At 37.2% G+C, this 19,340-nt stretch overlaps 1 protein-coding gene across 31 annotated transcripts in view; it reads right to left on the bottom strand.

Annotated features, from left to right (window-relative positions):
* PCDH11X (protocadherin 11 X-linked) overlaps positions 1-19,340 on the bottom strand; it is a 484,442-nt gene that overhangs the window by 250,087 nt on the left and 215,015 nt on the right. For 30 of the 31 annotated variants that reach the window (XR_013938705.1, XR_013938706.1, XR_013938707.1 and 27 more), the window contains exon 5: positions 3,138-3,209. Coding sequence is in view for 26 of the 31 variants with exons in the window: in XM_080553216.1 (XP_080409342.1) it covers positions 3,138-3,209 (72 nt within the window). In the remaining 5 variants the exon portion in view is untranslated. Of the gene's footprint in view, positions 1-126; positions 2,936-3,137; positions 3,210-19,340 lie in introns of those variants that run through there. The other variant, XM_080553211.1, reaches the window with a different exon arrangement.

The following is a 19,340-nucleotide window of genomic DNA, read 5'->3' as shown; positions in this document are numbered from 1 at the left end:
ACAGAAAACTGCAAGTTAAAAGGCATGGCCATGAAAAAGAATTCATACTTTAGAAAAGTCATGTTGCTTTAGGAATTTATTAAATCATGGCCAAACAAAGAAAAAGCATCTTGAAGTAGAAAATAAAATAAAATAAAATAAAAATAAATTAGCCTGTCAAAGCACTATAGTTCTTTACTTTTTCTACCATTGATCAGTTCAGTTTCAAAACTGTCAGCTAACTGGCTACTTCTGAGATGAAACCTTGAGCCTGTAAGGAAAATAGAACTGTGATAGAGCATGAAACATACAGCCTTCCCTCCTTCCACACGGAAAGAGCTGCTTTTTGTTTCCGTCAGACTTTGTGTGAAATTGTCCAACCACTAATGTGTATCAGCTTCTCACCTCCTGGTATTAGGGGACAGATGTGGTGCTTTCTGCTTCACTGACTGTTTGGCCCTGAACACTGAAGCTGTGCTCTCAGCTATTTCTTTCACTCACTCTGTTGATAAAACGTATCCCACAGCAACTCTGAACACTGAAAATGCAGTAAATAGCCCAAGAAAATGTAATGATTTTTTATTGTTATTATTAAGTAGACAAAAGTAGAGAGTCTTTCCCTCGGGGAAAAAAAATAAAAATCAAAAAAACTTTCATGTAAATAACACCATCTTGTAAATAGGAGTTGGTTTTACTCATGGTTCATTCTAGCAGCTTTTAAATATATTCCTCCTCCTTTTAGAGCTGGGAACCATTTGCTTTATGAGCACCATTTGGATCATTTGCCTGTTGCTCATAAAATAGACAAAGCTTTTATCCATGCCATGAATTTTTACTCACTTTATACAAAATATCTAAGGAGGGATTTGCAGGGGCCAGAATTACATCCGTGAAAGAATTAACAACTAATTTAATTTTGTGCAACAATAATGGCTCCAGCAGTTTTTGATTTTGTTGATTACATTTCTTCTCTCCATGAAACAAAAAGGCATACGGGTGTTAGCTTCTTTGTGTGCATTAAAAAAAAAAAAATTCAAAATATGAATAGAAATTACAAAAGCGTTTTACGTGTTTTAATCTGGGTAGCTATTAAATAGAGCAAATGCAGCTTTCGGAAGTGATCAGGTGACACGGAAGAACAAGGACGAACAAGGATTCTTTTCAGCAGTAGGAGAGTCCAACAGAGTGTTTCTTCAACAACATGACTGGCAGCAGTCACATAAAGCATGAAAGAAAACTGGCTGCAAAAGATCACCTCTATCACCCCCATTCTTGTACCAGAGCCCCACTACACTACGAACACCGCATCGAGGTGCTTCGACTCCTCCTCTTGCAAGTCAAAAGCCAAACTTCGCTCCCGTCTGCCAGTAAGCTGAAATCCGGCCCTAAGCCCAAACTCTCTGCTTCCCTGCAACACTTGCCGTAAGCAAGGAAACAGGAGGGGCCTGCTATCCCTCCGCAATGATTCATTAGCTGTTCAGCAGTAACAGACTTAACAAAACATTTGCCTCAATAGTTGTGTGCCTGCATACAAGGAGTGACTGTCTATTAGTAACTATGGACCATAGCAAGCTCCTGTGGTCCTGTACATAAACATTATTGATTGCAGACACAGATCAATGCACGCCTAATGATTGTGATTAGAAACTGTCTGGATAGAGGCGTTGGGAGTTTGGGCCATGCAGTACCTGGAAACAGGCCGGGCACAGGCTGCATGAAGAGGTGCATGGATATAAATACCGTGCAAGTATAACTGCAGTGAAGAACTTACCTCTTAAGAACTACCAGCAACGTTAGCAAATTGTAATTGGCTGTACAGATTGTACTACAAAAGCCTACACAGTTAGAATCACAACTAATTAAAAAAATAATAATATTAAAACATGAACAAAGTTAGCAATAATAGAGATGTGTGTTTTTTTTCATTTCTATTTCAAAATCCCTGTGCTGTGTTTGCCGAGTGCTTTCGGAGTAAACATGCCTCTAAAACAAGCCTAAACTTTAGGATCACACATATTTAGTTTTTAAATCTAGAGACTAAACAGGAGAATTTTTGTTTGGTCAGATTTCTTACAGACTGACAATACATGGCAGAGCCTACTCTAGACTCAGTAACACCAGCGTTACAGATCAGGGGTTGTAACCTTTGCCTGGTTCTCTCCGTCTTTGCCAGCAAACTCTCAACTTTGGCATTACAGATATGGATTCACTGCCACCCTTAGCAACAAGTGAACCTTGAAAACAGAGGTAGGTTCTTGTGTCAGGAAGAGGCACTGTGCCAAATGAATTACTGATTTGCTGCTGAAAGAAACATGCCCCCACATCCATAAAAAGCATCATCAATCTTCCCTTGAGAATTTGCAAAAGAAGACTGATTCTCCAGGTTTGTCCTCCCAGCTCTTTTTTTCACCTCCACCCTGCTCCAGCTCCTCTTCTTGTACAGTCCCAACCCTTATCCTTGGAACAGCAACGTCCAGTATCACCTACAGTATGAACTGGCTCTTTCCTTCCTTCCAGCCGCTCAGAAGGCACACATCAATGCACGGTTCAGTACCCTGATACACAGGGAACAAACAGCAAGGGTGGATCGGAACTTCTGCATGTCATCAGATTATAACTTTTGCTCAATACACAAATGCAAGGCCAAAGAATTCAAACTGCTTTGTGTTAAGGAACATATACGTTGCATATTAATCTCCCAATTTCTTAATTTTATTATTATTTTTTTGCGTGATTAGGTATTGCTCTCTTTTTGGATAAATCTTTATGATTTAATAAGTTGATTTTTCAAACCTTCCTTTCAAAATAGCACTCCACAAACTTCAGAGGATGCTCACAGTTTTCTTGACACACCATTCAGAAAGTGGTTTGGTTTTGTGAAGTTTTGCAGTCTTTTAAGCTCTGAAGTTTCTTTCTTTTAAGAAAGGGAAGGAAATACAGTTGTGGCATTTGTACCCTAGAACAAAAGCTAAATCAGATCCTGAAAGTTTAATTAAAAGGACACTAACACAGTTAACAGCAAAATAAATCATTTTGGCATATGATGTTAAGAACTGCAAAGCTACCTGTTGCAATGTTTCTTTAGATTGATTCTGTTAAGACATACAGAAACCACCATTGAAGAAAAAAGCATTATGAGAAAAGTTGTTCCAGCCTACCTGTGGCTGAGTCCAAGGCTCCAGTGTTGCTTCTTTTAAAGGAGTTTGTGGTCTTCCCATTTCTTTTGTGTGCTGTTAGGAGAGAAAAGTATGTATTAGGTTATACGTTCAACTACTCTATCAGCAATCAGCATTAATTTCTCTAGAGGGAATAAAACAACGCTCATGCACAGAATTCATACAAAATAATCACAATATTTGACGACTGCATACATTGTGAGTAGGTCTGATATTTTTGCAGCCAATTAACCTAATTTTCATAGAGCAGCTTTAACTTTCCAGGTGTGGGGGGTGCACACCTCCATCTGTGAGTGCAGACGGAAAACCTCAAACAAAAGCCTGAAGTCATCTGCCAACACAGCAAGGTTCAGGAGCAACATTTCAGAGAGAACACAGCTCTGGTTTTTCTGCCATTTCCTCCCTAGGCTGTGCTGTGTTGAATGCACACCCTGAGAGAAGGACAGAGACTTAACTAAAATAAGTGAATTTAAATTGTTCCACTGAAATTTTAAAATCCACTTATTTAAGTGGAATTAAACTTAGGTAGGTGAATTAAAAGAAATCCCATAGAAGAATAATTTCAAGTCTGCATTATTTGGACGGACAAATCACATTTTCAAATGATAGCCCTTGCCTCTCCTTAATGCTCTTCCTAGCTGGAGCCCAGAAGACCGCGCAGTTAATAGCTTGTTTTCTCCAGCTTTTCACTACGTTGGAATTTTTTCAAGATTGACCACCATAAAGCAGAACTCCATATAATCAAATAGATTAAAGTGATCTTCAGAGAATTAGATTTGCTGACCCTTCATACTTCCATTTTTATTTTTATTTTTTAATATTACCAAAGCATTCTGCAAATACTTGTTAATATATGTAATTGCTCTGCTTCAGTAATAAATATGTGAGATTTGTAAGCACTGGGACTAAGCACTGAACAGTATGTCAGCTCCTTTTAATTTTCTCTGTATGAATTTCCCAGGGAAGGAACTTTGCACACTGCTGCATAAATACAAACAAGTCGCCTATATTTTCTTTCTGCCTAATTTCTTTCAGTCATAAAATGGAAACAATGAAGTTCACAGAACAGGTCTTGTGCTGAAATAAACTATTTAAGTGTCAGGATCTTCCTCCTCCAGAAATACATCTCTAACGTGCTAGCCGTTGGATAAGGCCTTTGACAATATTCAATATAAATAGCATTTTATCCAGGTCTCACATGAGAGCTACCTAAATGCCCATGGAGACTGCAAGGATTGACAAAGAGAGGAAGAGATATGCCAGTGGATTTTGTCATATATAGTAAAATGCGGTCTCTTAAAAAGGAAACATTTTTTTTAATATACAGAACTTGTGGGCAACTTCAGTTAGCATGGAACATTCACAGGGCTCATTTCAAAAAAAAAACACACCTTATTAAATGGCAATTTTGTTTTGGCAGGTTCGATTGCCTGTAATAATAGATTACAGACAATCATTTTTACCATTTTTGTTGTGTTGTATTTTGGGGTAGCAACTGAACATGATTCATTCGTGAAATAGAACAATAAGTGCATTTCAAAAGAAAAAAGAAATAACCACAGATTTAGTGAATGCTATACAGAGTTAAAATGAATGCATCTGGAAAGGGCAGGTTGTGTTTTTCATATGTTCAAAAGCAAATGTATTCTACCTTATAATCTTTCTTTAAATGTAATAATCAAGCATAAAAGGGACCCAAACGCATACTGAAAATTATTAAACATACCAATTGTGGTGCCAAGATACCATAATAATTCCATATGGAATAACCTGCCAGGAACTGACATTAAAAATCTGAGTATTTCTTTACAAATAGTTTCTCTTGGAATTGCACATCATTTTTTTTTTTTTTTTTATAGAACATTTGTCCAGTTAGTTTTACTTTAGAGCAGAGAGGAAAAGCAAGAAGCAAGTGTATGAATCACAGAATCATTAACTTTGGAAAAGACCTTCAAGATCATCTGGTCCGACCATCCCCCTACCACCAATAGCACCCACTAAACCACATCCCTAAAATGAGATCATAAAGGATGCTGAAGTACACTTCGGTGAGACAATACCCAAAACTCTTGAGTAATATTTTAAAACAATGCTCTAAGAGTTAGATACAACTTAATGAAGACTTGATCACCTCTTAATGCTGAGCTTCTTACAGACCAGCACCTTGTGCTCTTCATTTGCTTCCTACTGTTCCCACTGCCCAGCACCCAAGTATGCCCTTTCATCCCTCCAAAGACAAGCATCAGAAAGTATGCAACACAGCAAGAGTGACAGATAAAGCAGATTCTGGAGCAACTACCCATCTGTCTGTAGCCTGCATCCTGTAACACTGCAAGAAAGTCCACAAACAAACAAAAAACAAACAAACCAAACCAACCAAGCAGTCACTGCTCTCAGCCCATTGAGGTTTTTCACACAAGGTACTGAATCACAACAGGGGATTCAGTAAAACATCTTCCTTCTAGCTCTCATTCCATTTTTACAATGCTGTTACAGAACTAAAGGAATGAAAGCTCAGGAAATTAAAGGCTCTAACACGATACCAGTCTGGTTTCCACAAAGAACCAGGCACTCTCTGTGCACTGCTACTTTTCATTGAAAAAAAAAAAAAAAAAAAAGACAAAAAAAAAGACATCCATGTGAGCTGTGGCTATACACAAAGTAGCTTACAATTCCCAACCAGCACTTGGGCTGCTAACAAGCAGCACATCTGCTGCAGCTTCAAACTCAGCATGTTGCAAAACTCAAATTGTGCAAATACCTGTTCTGAACTACACGCTCCTCTGGCAACTGTGCTTTCAGTCTACGCACTGCCTACTTACAGCTCGCTGAGACACACACGTCCTTCATGGATCACGTAAGTAGTGCTTATCCACAAGTTCTCTTTTCCCTTTTATAAGAGGAAGAATGTGGTAATGACAGACAATCCTCCTGTGAGCGTCTTCCTTCCAGCACAGATAAAAAAGCTCTTACTAAATGCGGGAAGCTTTTGGAAGCCTTTATCCCCCCATTTTGCTTGGAGCATCTTCCTACAACCTTCTGCAGTTTCTACTATTTCTCTAAAGAAACAATAGGAATATGCCCACAGTCTTTTGTTTATGTTCCCTCTACTTCCTCAATTTGACATTTAAGTTTCACACATAGAAGAAAATTGTACTCATAACGAGATAAAGATGGAATGATTTCAACCTGGATATTACATTATGGTTTCAGCAGTGCCATTAAAGCTCCCTTAGCTCTTGTACATGCACAGATTAGATTTTTTTTCTAGCAGGCAAGCATGACTTCTAGAATAAATTAGGTTCTTTTCATTTTTGATGAAACACCTGTCATTTCTGTTACAGCCAGCTACCATTCCACAAGCACAGGGCGTATCTGGACAACTGATTCAGTACCCACCATTCATTCAACACCTTCCCCATCCTCTTGAGTAGACAAAGACTCATTTTGTTCTACATCATTACTTGACATCTTGCATAGCTGCCTTGCTATAGGCACTAGTAGAAGAAGAAAAAACAAACAAAAACAACCAACCAACCAAAAAAAAAACACCAAGGGTCTCACTGGCTTTAAAAGTTTCCTCTATCTTAGGGATCCCTTTTGCCCAGCGAGAAATGCACTTTTCCTATCAACTATTCCCCAAGGCCAGGCAATCCTGTCTATTTGCAGGAAGTCCAGTTTTCAGGTATTTTCACCGAGACAGTAAGAAAGAAATTTTAGTTTATTGAGTTATCGCACGGCCAATCACATCAGTCATCTTCTACACGACCACCTACAAGTTATCCGGATCAACTATGTCAGCAATCAATAAAGTCCAGTGTAATAGCCAGGTAGTAAAAACACTGTGCACAACATATTTTGCTGATATTTGGAATTGTCTATCTATTTGTAACAGCAAAACAAAGCTTTAACATTCGATCAACTTAATTATTAATCTTTTCTTGAGGCAAAAATGAAATTCATCATGAAAATTTTCTGTTGTTTATTAGGAACAATAAGTTAAGGAATATATAATTACTTATGACAGCCTGGCAGATACTATCCACACATACAAAATCTACAAGAGAAAATAAATTTTAAAATTGATTCTAAAGGTCATGTAAGTCATCATTTTAAGCCAGGCTTCATTTTTATCTTGAAGTTGCCACACTAGCGGTCTCCATTCTGAAATACGAGGGGGAAATCTCTTGTGCAACTGAGATTTCTCAAACTCATTTTACAACTGTATGTGCAGAGATCTCCCTTCTGATGGCACCTTCCCCCTACCCTATTCAGCTCCCAGTGTCCGTACAGGTTAGGCTGAGCCAAAACAAGGCACTGCTGATTTGCTCAACCTATTTTCTCCAGCAGGCTCAGCCCTGTGCTCCCTCTGCCCTACGGCACAGTTCCAGCACTCTCTGCCTTGGACCCTGCCCCGCCAGTCCCCTGCCTAGGTCAGGGAGGTGGGATACAGCTGCCCGAGGAAGGAGGAGGCCCATTCCCCCATGATCCTGTCTGACAGCCACCCACCGAGCTCTCCCTTCTGCCTGCCCCTCTCCACAGCGCGTCGCAGCAGAAGCAGCAAAGGGAGCAGGCTGCCAGGTCCATCGCGCCCTGCTACGCGGGAGCCACCGGAGGCTGGCTGCATCCCTTCACCTTCTCCAGCCGGGAATCCCGAGCCACCAGGCTCACCTCTGGTGCAAAATACACACTCTGAAACCACGGGAAAATTCTTCCCTTTTAGCTAGGAAGAAGTTAAATTATGTTCAATTGGTTGGCCTCAGCTTCACAAAAAGCTTTTAAAATAATCACAAAAAAAAAAAAAAAAGAAAAAAAAGTAACTTGACCCATGGATATGACTAATTTTTCAATGACTATCACTTTTCCAGTCCACGAAAGGAATTTGCTCTGGCCCTCAAACTTTTTATTCCAGTAGTAGCTACTGGATTTGTTCAGCTAGGAGTCAGCTCCTTTTCATCCCACTTCCCTATTGACAGGTTTTTGCTTTTCTTAAAAGAAAAGCTGGATTTATTAGAGTTAAAAAGTAAAGAAAAAGTTATGACATGACAATTTTGTTTTATGTATTTTGATTTCTGGAAAAGCCCTAAAATTATCTAGACAGATACTACCACCAATAATACTAATGGTTATTGATTGCTGTGAGAAGCAAAGGCAGACTGAAATTCAAAGATAATACGATGCATTTTTCTCTGGTGCCTTACAAAATTGCTATGGCAGCATTAAGATTGTCTGAGTCAAAGTGTTCCACTCCGGCACTTTACAAGAAAGAAAAAAAAAAGAGCTTTATGAAATTGTCTTTCAAGCTGAAATACTCTATTGCTTAAAGTGAGATTTAGGAAACAAACAGCAAAAGACATTTTGTAAGTAGTGCGTTAGCACTGTTACATTATCAAACTCTGGTCGGGATTGCATATGTTTGTTTGGGGCTGCTTTTGTCTTTTGCAGTTGCGTTTAAAGTAAACAGACAAAAGCAACAATTCTTAGAGAGGAACTGCAGAATTTAGTGTTTTTCTTTCCCACATTATAATCAAGAAATCATGTATACTAATTTCATTGTCCAGAGAGAACATCTTTGTCATCACATTGAGAGAGAGAAATGCTATAAGCCTGAGAAGGAGATAATCTCCATTAACAATGCCATGTTCCTGCCTGTGAGTTGATTTCAGGTAATTGGATTCCTGCAATCGCCTCCTTCAGCCTCCTGTGATCCTTCATGTGAAAGGTGATCAGACGGGTTAATTTGAGTGAAAAATTTAATTTGATGGAACATACTGCTAGAAAAAAAAACAAAAAAGAAAAAAAAGCCTTTGATCCATACTTCCAAGCTTTAGATAAATATGAAAATAAATCTGTACGAGATAGAAGTATGTGGGAAAGCCATAGGATAGCTGAAATCAATATGATAGTAGTGATTCATATGGGAATGTTTTTGCTGTCTGTTTGAGAAACACATTAGGTCTGCCTTTTGCCAAAGAACAAAAAGACAATTTAGAACTACAGATTAAACCCTCTGCGGAGCTATCAGCAGGGAACCCACAGTCTAGATCTCTGAAATGTGATTTAGGCACAACGAGAACAATTGGCTTTCCACGCCAAACAGCCACCTGGAATCACCATTTATGCAACTTCTACATTGCTTTGGCTGTAACAACTGTGATTCCCTTTCTGAAAATATCAAAATGCCCTGTGATGTTGCTGTATGTCTTCCCAGTGATTCCTTGGCCTCAAATGCCACAATTTAACCCAGCAAGTCTCTAATGGTTCTGCCAACAGGCAGCTTTTATCTTGCAATTACCTCTTCAAAGATGTAATAAATCACCTAGTGCATATACAGCCAGACAGCAATTATAAGGGCATGATTTCCAGAGGTGCTGCACACCCACAGCCTCCATTATTTAGAGCTGTTATACTATTACTTTAGAAAAAGCAGCCCCTCACTTACTCATTACCTTCTTTTGTTGCAATGTATCTTTGAGTAAAGCCGGTGTCTGGTAGGAGACAGGGAAATGGATGATAAGGGCCAGCTGTGGGGTGGGGATGAGTGACTACAGCATCCTAGGAAAGCTCAGGGGTTTAACAAAGCCTGACATGAGATTTGCCAGATGGTTCTGTACCGGATTGTAAAACTTTAAACTAATCTTCATTTAAGAGTTTTAAGGGCTGTATCCCTCTTATAAAGCCTCTTGCTCTTTTGCCTGGTTGATTCTGGTAAATTATAGATCAGACTTTAGAAAACTGCTTCCATGAACAGCAGCTCCTTAAATCTCAGCTAAACTGAGCAAGAAGATTACATGTTATTATGATGTAGCACAGCAGGATTTTTGTACAGCAAACATAATGATGTAGAGAAGGATAAAACTATCATTCTGCGCAAGGAGGTCATCCATACAAGAACAATGCTTTTTATACTGCCAGCAAATTCCTACATGAGGAATCTTCACATGGCAAAATCCTTTTCTTAGTGGTTCTGTAAAGAAAACCATCCATAAGCAAAAGCCAAATCTGTATTTCAAGATTTAATGATTAAACATCTTACAGGAAAGGAGAGGTCATTTGGGAGAAATTATTCCGAACATTACTAGAAAAAGTATCTATTTCAAGGGCAATTTTAGGATAAATGCATCCTATTGTCTTTGTGCAAGGAGAAAGGATTCCCTCTGAATCCCCAGGGAAATGTCAGATACTGTATGTGGTATTAAAAATTAAAATGCTCACTAATCTTACAAGTGCACGTATATACTTTTAATTGTAAATCAAATACACTTCACATGGAAAAGCACAAAGCAATGTCAGTCTAGTAATGGGTAGAAATTCTTTCTACCTGCTGTCAGTATTTGTAATCTTAGTATCTTCACAATTGCACTGTTACAAATTATAGCAGAGGGAATTTACAGACTGTAGGCACTAAATGATGACAGAGTTGAAGTGGGAAAAATGGAGAAGAAAAACAAGTGTTTGGTAACTAGTGATAGCAAAATTTCAATAATCAAGAGACTGAAACCATCACGTTTACAGACCTGATATTGTAATGTCATTACACTTTTGACCTAAAAACCTTTTGAATAGCTGATACAAATATTTAAGTCTGTTTGATTTGAGTCAGCAGCTCTCCTTTTCATTTTCTGTACTTGATTTTGAATGCAATATAGTAATGTCAAATGACTTCCCCTTTCCCTCTCTTTTTAATTGAAACATTATTTCCTGCACATGAAAGCTTTAGACTTAAAAGCAATCAGGTGTGATATTCACAGCTCTGGGCTTTTCAAAATGTCACACAGGGGAATTATATGGATTTATCCTAAAGCTCTCTGTAAGAACATCAGCATTCTGGAATGCCTAAGAAAATTTCTTATCTACGATAATGTGCTATTCATGACTTTGTTGTTCAGCTGATTTTATTATATTTAAGCAGCAATCAGATACTGTTTCACATCTGTTTTATCTTGCACATCGTTGCTAACATATTTAAACAAGTTTCCCCGATTTCAGAAATGATAAAAATTTCTTAGTCAATGCATAGCTAAATTCCTTCTGACTGTAAGAACAAATGTATTCCCACAAATTCAGAAAATCCTAAAGAAGCAAAATTACTGTAATTTTTTTTATAAACGTGGAACTTTTTTTTTAGATTGCATATGTAAATATGTCAATGATAATAGGTGATAAAATATGCTCACACGACATGTTTTGACTTGAAAGTATTTACATATATAAAACTAATGTGACATTATATGCTAAGGTATTCTTACATCAAGTGAAATGGATAAAAAAGAGCATAATATCAAACAGCTTGCTTTAGTTACTTGAGCTCTACTTAGCTTTTAAAGAACGAATATAAATGTACACAAATCCATTTTGTGACTCAGTTATAAAGCATCATGTTAAAAATGTAATACATGCTAGCATAACTATGATTTTTTATATTCTTGCATATTTTCTCCAAAATTGTTAAAATTCACATTTCTTGCTATATCTCTTCAGAAAAATAGTTTCTCTTTCTGTAAATTATCCAGGAAATACAACATAACCTCTGCCAGTATCCACCTTGTCCAAATGTTTTTGTTTCCTTAGGGTTTGTCATCTTTTTTCTTGATGGTGTGACTAAGTTATACTTTACAGAAATCCAGCTTCTTATAGAGAACATTTGCAGTTTAAATTGTTCTCTCTATTTCAACATAAAGTCTGAATTGGGTAAAGGTGTTAAATGCTAAGACTTCCTAGTTTTTTTTTGGTTTTAGTTTTTGGTTTTTTTTTTAAACTTTACTAATCAAGCAAACTAAAATTACATTATCAGAGGCAGCCAGGACTAGCCAGGACCTGGCTGATGAAGAAAGGCCTGAATGGGAATCTCACACGCTGATTACAGCCAGGAGAGAATGGCTGACAAACTTGTGTACTTTAAGCTTTGAAGTGTGGCAGAACTAAGGAAAATGTGCCACCTTAAATTAGATTTTTCCTGAAAGTTGATAAATAGGCTTACTTATAAAGAATAGCAAGACTAATCTGCAATTCTCCTGACATTAAAAACAACATGATCTATAGAAGCCTTGTTGGATCATCAGCTTTTTTCATTTGATGTCATCCTATTTATATTCCTTATCCCCAGTTGTGACTATTTGTCTTATAAAGTGTGTTTGATTTTTCTAGTGCATATTGTAGTTCTTAGTATACAAAGTAAAATTAAAAGTCAGATTGTTCTTCAGGTGGCAAAAGAATGTCCAGAACAAGTACTTGTACAATAAATAATCTCTCAAGAGATAAAAAAAATGTGTTTGGAAATAAATTTTTCTCTTATCAATTCTCTGAGTAAATTATTCAGCATGTATCCTAACCTGTGGCACAAAATTCAGATTGAATATACACAGTGTAACTTTTAAAATAGGGAGGAAGAGGGAAATGCATATAGGAGTCAGCAAAGATAATTATAGGTAGGCATACATCCATCTACTCTACAGCAGATAGATGCAAAGTAGATTCATCACCCTGCTTAAGTCAAGAATGTCTGCATGCTATACCAACAGAACTTGTGAAAAATACATACCGGTGTTTTTACAAGCATAAACAGATGTAATTGTATTCTTCTGTCCTTTGTTACTTTAGTTGTGGTCAGGATAGAGCTTGAAATGTCAATATTATTACAGTAAAATCTATTTCAACTTGTATTACATTCTTGTTAACCAAAAGAAATCAGTGCCTCTGCAATTCCTTCCCTTTCCTTGTACAGCTATGCACATTGGCTTTCCATCAACATAAGCAACATGAAAATACATATTTACTTGTTCCAATGGTGAGACTAGTATCCACAGGTATGAACCTTATCTTCACCCTACATCTGGAATCCCTTCTAAAGTTACAAGAAAAATCCTACTTTTATATTATTCGTTTAGCTGTGCTAATAGAGAATGCTGTCAAGGGAATAATAATTCTACTACAGAAAGTATTCTGAAATTGTAACCTTTTTTTCAGCCAAACATAATAAATAATAACAGTAATAACTTCTCTTGCTGACCTACATAAATCTGTCTGCTATGCCACTCTGGAAGATGGGAACTTACAATTTATCAGAAACTTTGCCTGGCTGTGGATGTCACCTTTGAGGCTGTGGTACCATGCTGACAGAAGTACAGATATTTAACCCCAGTTAAACTGTCCTCCTTTATTGTTTATTTTGTAGTAAAAAAAAAAAAAAAGTACATCACAGTGGACTAAGGAAAATATCAAAAGAGCTACTACGCGGAGTTTTTATACATGCTAAACTAAGTGGCAGACTGGTTATTAAGGGGTTTTGCTTTAATTCTTCCAGGTGATGCATTCCACGCATAATTTGAGCTTTTAGGAATAGTTATTAAGATAAAAATAATTGGAGAATCATTCTGATGGAGGTTGAGGGGTTTGCATATCTTACTTAATAGAAGAGATTTGCAAATAAGCATTTGGAATGTGAAAAGCAATGTCGAAAACATAGCAAATTGTCATCACTGGATTTCTGAACTATTCACATTGAATTGCTATTTGTCTTACACGAAGCACACTTTTAGCGAAATAATATATGGCAGTGAAATCATACACAGTGGCCACTTATTAATTTATTAGAAAGTGCATTTTTCTGTCAATATGCAGCAGACCGGGAATAATGTCACTTATAAAGATTGAGATAATTTTCTAAAAGGTTGTGCAAGTCTTCTATGATCTTCTGTAATACACATGATTTATGTATTAGAGCAAACGTTCAGTTATCTCAGGATTATTACACTAAACTTGCCAGTGTAAATTCAACATCCTAAGTAATAAGAAACACTCTCACAATTTACATGATAGCAGCCCTTAGACCTTTCCAGGTTATGTTGTTTGTTATTCAGATTCCTGCAACCCATGTAATACTATTGAAATGAAAGATCTGAACTCACTCCAAATGACTTTTATATGAGCAATATTAGTCCAAGGCTTACTACAAAAGCAAAACAATACAAAGCAAAACATCAACTAACAAAAAAGAGCCTGGGTCAATATTCTTTATTTTTACAGACAATTTTATTTTGTAAATGCAAGTATAGCTTAATATTTTGTGTAAATTGAAACATTACCAACAGGAAAGATCAAATAGAAGATATTTAAGTTACCTCTTTCTGAAATAGGGAAGTGGAAATCACCTGCTCCCACAAACCTTTAAATATTCTTGTCAGTCCCATTGTAACATAAGATAAAGCACCATTAGAATAAGCATGTAAAGCTGTTATGATCTATACATATAGAGATATGCAGCCTCGGCAGTCCAAGGTAAAAGTAGTATTTTTCTCTTCTTTACTACTCCAAACTTATCTGAAAGACAGCAGCAGGAAAGAAAGAAGAGGCCATGTAAAAATCGTCAGCTGAACCAAATGGAATTTTCCAGGCAAGAACATACAGGCTGACTATACAAATGCGCCAACTTTTCTTCCTTTTCCTTCCGTAAATAGTTGAGCACAAACACTGCATTTCAATATTGGTAAAGTGGAAGTCAGAAAGCAAACATCATAAACTTTTTATGTTCTTCAAAATGTCTATGTTCCCTTCTGGTGCAGAAGGCTGCCTGGCACAAGCACACTCAGCAAGACCTACATTGGCCAGCCCAAGGAATTTATTCTGAGAACAGCCTGAAACAGTCATCCAATTCTGTTTCTTTAGCAAACAATACGTTTGAATAAAAATGAAAATGAGAGGAACAAAAATGTTACTGCTGCTCAGTCACTGGATGCTAAGAGACATTGCAGATTAAGATACTAAAGAACTGAAAAACCTAGAGATAAATCTTTTGAAACAGGGAATTAAAAGACATTTCTTCTCCTTTATAGACATACTCTGATTATATCTGATTATACTAAGAAAATTTATCCACTGAAAATTTATAAACCACAGATAAAACAATTAACAAAAGCAATAAAAGACAAAAAAATACATAAAAGTTCCCTCAAGCACAGATGCTTCGATACATAGCAAAATGAGTGTGTATCACACAACTGATGGTAGGACACATCAACAGGGATGGACAAAGACTTCTGGACTACTTAAGATCAAAAAAAAAAGCGAAACTTTTCTATGTTAAATATGTATGACAAATATAAACCTTAAGACAAACAGACCTAATCCTGCATTGTCCTGAATCCTCTGCGTGGGGAATTTTACATAACCTCCCTTCACTGTGAATGAGTACTAGAACTGTACAATATTTTATCTTTAGCTTTATGAACTAGCAATATTGGATTTTGTCTTTTATTGCAATGATATATACATGCTAAGTGCACAATCCTGCGGTCAGATACGGGCAAGGTTTCCAACTGATTGAAAGTTATGTAAAAATAACAGAAGGTAGAAACAAACCAAAATGAGAATACAGTACTAAAATTAATACATAGTTCAGCAGATTAAATTTTAGAGAACTTACTGGTTTCAGCCTTGGAAATTTGTAAAAAGAAAAAAAAAGTTCCTTTCACCAATCAGATATGCTTTTCTACTTTATAATCAGTGATCTTATGAATGATTGTTCAGCATTTACCTTTTTTGTCAACAGTAACTGCTGCTTCGTATACTTCCTACAGTGATATGAAAATGCCAAAGGGTTTGTGCCACATGAATGGTGATTACTCAGTTTGTGTAAGTAACAGAATGCTATGTGCTGACAGATCATCAAAAGATATATTAAATCCTCAGCAGACCCATTTATGCATTATTACCTGCAAAAGGACTACTGCTTGTGTCAGTGTTGTTCAGCATCCCAAAACAGTCCATTTAAAAACTGGAAAAAAAAAGCTTCATATTTCTAATCTACTCAAAAAGATGAAAGAAAGTCACGTTAAATCGTAATATAATATCCATTTACTTCCAGCTGAAGTGCCAGTCCCATTCCTGCAGTTAAAAAACTTAAGTTAGTAACATTTTCTCCTAGGAGAATAGGAGAACACACAGAGATAAAGTAAGGGGAAAATCTCAGCCAAATACTATATTGTAATGCTACACAATTAGTTAATTATTACTAGCTAAGCTGTAATAAAATTATTAAAATATCAACAAAGCTCTCTCTTCCATAGAGTTATTTTGAAGTTTGTCATATAATTCCTATTACAATTTATTCACCTTCTTTCATATTCTAGCTGCCACATATTCTTTCATACTCTAACTTGCCACGTGTATTTGTTGCATTCCCTCTTACAGAAAAGATCTGTAAGGCAACAAACAAGTACATCTTCATAAATCTCTGATTATCAGAACTGAGGACTAAGAAAGAAATAGAGAGAAATTAGAAACAGAAAGAAAAAAAAATCAGAAAAAAATAGAAACAGATTTGGGATTTCAGAGTTTCCCTCAGTACAAGAAGGACATCGAGCCCCTGGAAGGTATCCAGAGAAGGGCTACAAAGATGGTGAAGGGCCTGGAACACGAGTCCTGTGAGAAGCGGCTGAGGGCACTGGGGTTGTTTAGTCTGGAGAGGAGGAGGCTCAGGGGAGACCTTATTGCTCTCTGCATCTGCCTGAAGGGAAGGTGTGGGGAGCTGGGGGTCGGCCTCTTCTCACAGGTAACCAGTGATAGGACTAGAGGGAAAGGCCTCAAGTTGCACTAGGGGAGGTTTAGATTGGAAGTTAGGAGACATTTCTTCTCAGAAAGAGTAGTCAGGGGTTGGAATGGGTTGCCCTGGGAGGTGGTGGCATTACCGTCCCTGGGGGTGTTCAACGAAAGGTCGGACCTCGTGCTTAGGGACCTGGTTTAGTGGGTGACATTGGTAGTATGCATGAACTACTACAAAATACAAGATTTAGAGAAAAAAGCCAGTGTGGAAATCATTTTTCCACTTTGCTACTTAAAAGACTTTCTTACATTTGTCTCTGACTGTAGAGAAGTATTCCACTGTAGCATAAAACATGAATGATTCATTTTAGGAAAAACAGTTTGTTTCAGCAAAATTTAGTGTGGAAGAATCTTATCATAAAAAGCTAAAATGACTACAATGGAAATTACACAGCTTAAGTAAAGTGTTAAATACTCATCTCATTACAAAATTTAATAATGTATCACAATCAGAAATCAGGTTTACTCTAAAAAAACTGTAGCATTTCTTTCCCAGAAGCATATTGGGATTTGATTTTTATTTTCTCTTTCTTTCTCAGTCCTTAAGAAACCTTATGAATGTATCTCTTAACATTTCTTCAAGCAATTTTCTGCCAACAATTTCCTCTTTAATTTACCTCTATCCTAAATTCTCAAGCACAATAGGAGGTTCTTTGCTGCTTTGAGATCTGCATTTCATTCTGAATTCATTCCTTTCATTTCAGAAATGTCCGCCTTTATCTACATCGCTTTACCTTGGGGCATCGTTTAACTTAGTCCTCCCCAGCCGCAGGTCCTAGCAGACCCTCCCACAAACTTCTCGCTTCAGTAAATTGATTTGCTGTCTCCTCTAACTATCCTTCACAACAAATCAATCCTCTGACTCCTCCAACTCTTCTGAAGGCTTATCTCTGGACTGCAAGAGGAAAATTGGAATCATCCTTCTTCTCCATTTTTGTATTTCTTCGTGGCAGTGGAGAAAGATTCATTGTACATTAAGCATTTGCCATTATACACAGGTTTAGAGAGAGCCAGTGGACCAGTCAGTGCTCCCAGTCTCACTGTCCATCTGAGCTGGAAGATGGCAGGAGCACTGTGAATATGCTGATGCAAACAGAAATGTTGCTTAAACCAGTAAGGGTTCTCCACCCTCTCACACACACAAATGTGCACAAAAGTCAAAGCTTCTCTTAGGATGTGCCTTTCCAGCTTACAGTTTGGGAACACTTCCTTCACTACTTTTAATTTCCAGACAACACGCAGCAAATCAATAACTCAACTTCACATGAGACATTTCTTTATCTTGGAAAGAACAATACATTATTTGATAGTTCATCAAAGACGGAAGAAAATGGATATAGATAAGGTAAACAAATCACTCCTACAGAAATATTCAAAGGAATGGTATTGTTCATCTTCCAAGTTCAAAAAAAAAAAAAAACATGGTGTAAGAGGATGTGTACTGATATACACAGGTATATTTGCAGATCAAGTAACTTAAGAGGGACTGCTTGCAAAATTATAGTTTAAGAAAGGACTGTGTGTGTCAAATTAGTTTTTAAGGGAATAAAAAAAAATACCTCATTCAATATATGGTTAGAGCACCGAGCACATCACCAGTAAGACCATGGATTTGACAACATGGCATTAAAGAGTAACAATATTCAGAGCTGTAATAATGAAGTCAAAATAGACATGATCTCCAGCGAGCAGTGCAGAATCTCATTTTCCAGCACCTTTACACCTTTCTGAGTTGTGGGAGTGAGATCTTTCTAAGTGATAATTCCACCCTGTGGCAATTCTAACACATTTTTTGTAAGCAACTCACATTTGCCCATGTTAATTCTGGTGTACTTTACAGTTTTAGCAACACGATGTTTCTTGTTTCTGCAGATTTGCATTTGTCCACACACGTTTGATACAAGCTGGCAACCCATAGCTTGTCTCCAGAGTGAAACAACCCCTGCACAACGGGAGCTCTCTTGCTGACAAGCAGTCTGTGCCAAGATGTCTCTATGTGTGTGCTCTGGTGACTTCGCTTCTGCACCTGGAAGTCAGAGCGCTGATGACAACTTTCCTGCTGTAGGCCGGGCATTTCATGGTTCTTACCACAACCCACTTCCAAATCACTACAGCTCGTGTGACCACAGCACCAGCAAAACCTCTACTTTATCATTATATTAACCTATTTTTGCAGATCACAGTTTACACCATAGCACACTATTACCTGGGAATAAGAGGGTTAAGAAAGCAAGCAATATGAACACAAAAATTGTCTTAGAGCAGAATCTTTCAAGCCAGACACTTGCAAGCATAATGCACCAGCAGCCTCTAAACTTATCTACAGAAGAGATTTCATTACCACATACCTCACACACAGTTCCTGTGTAATGGTCTGTAAAACATGCAAAATATTTTATTTTGCTGTTAAAGACATAATAATGCGTACTGGCTAAATTCATAAGCCGGAACATTCCTGAAAGCTTAATTCAATTAACTGTATTTGAGAGTTCAAAGGAACCTTATATCTTTACCGATACAGGACACCCAGTAATTCACCTAGAAGGTAAAGGTTTTAAACATTATCAAAATATTAGTGTTAATTTA

This window comes from Anser brachyrhynchus (assembly GCF_964034855.1).
Source record: "Anser brachyrhynchus genome assembly, chromosome: 13".
Classification (NCBI taxonomy): Eukaryota; Metazoa; Chordata; class Aves; order Anseriformes; family Anatidae; genus Anser; species Anser brachyrhynchus.
The sequence above is the reverse complement of the archived record's forward strand: the minus strand, read 5'-3'. Positions and strand labels throughout refer to the sequence as shown.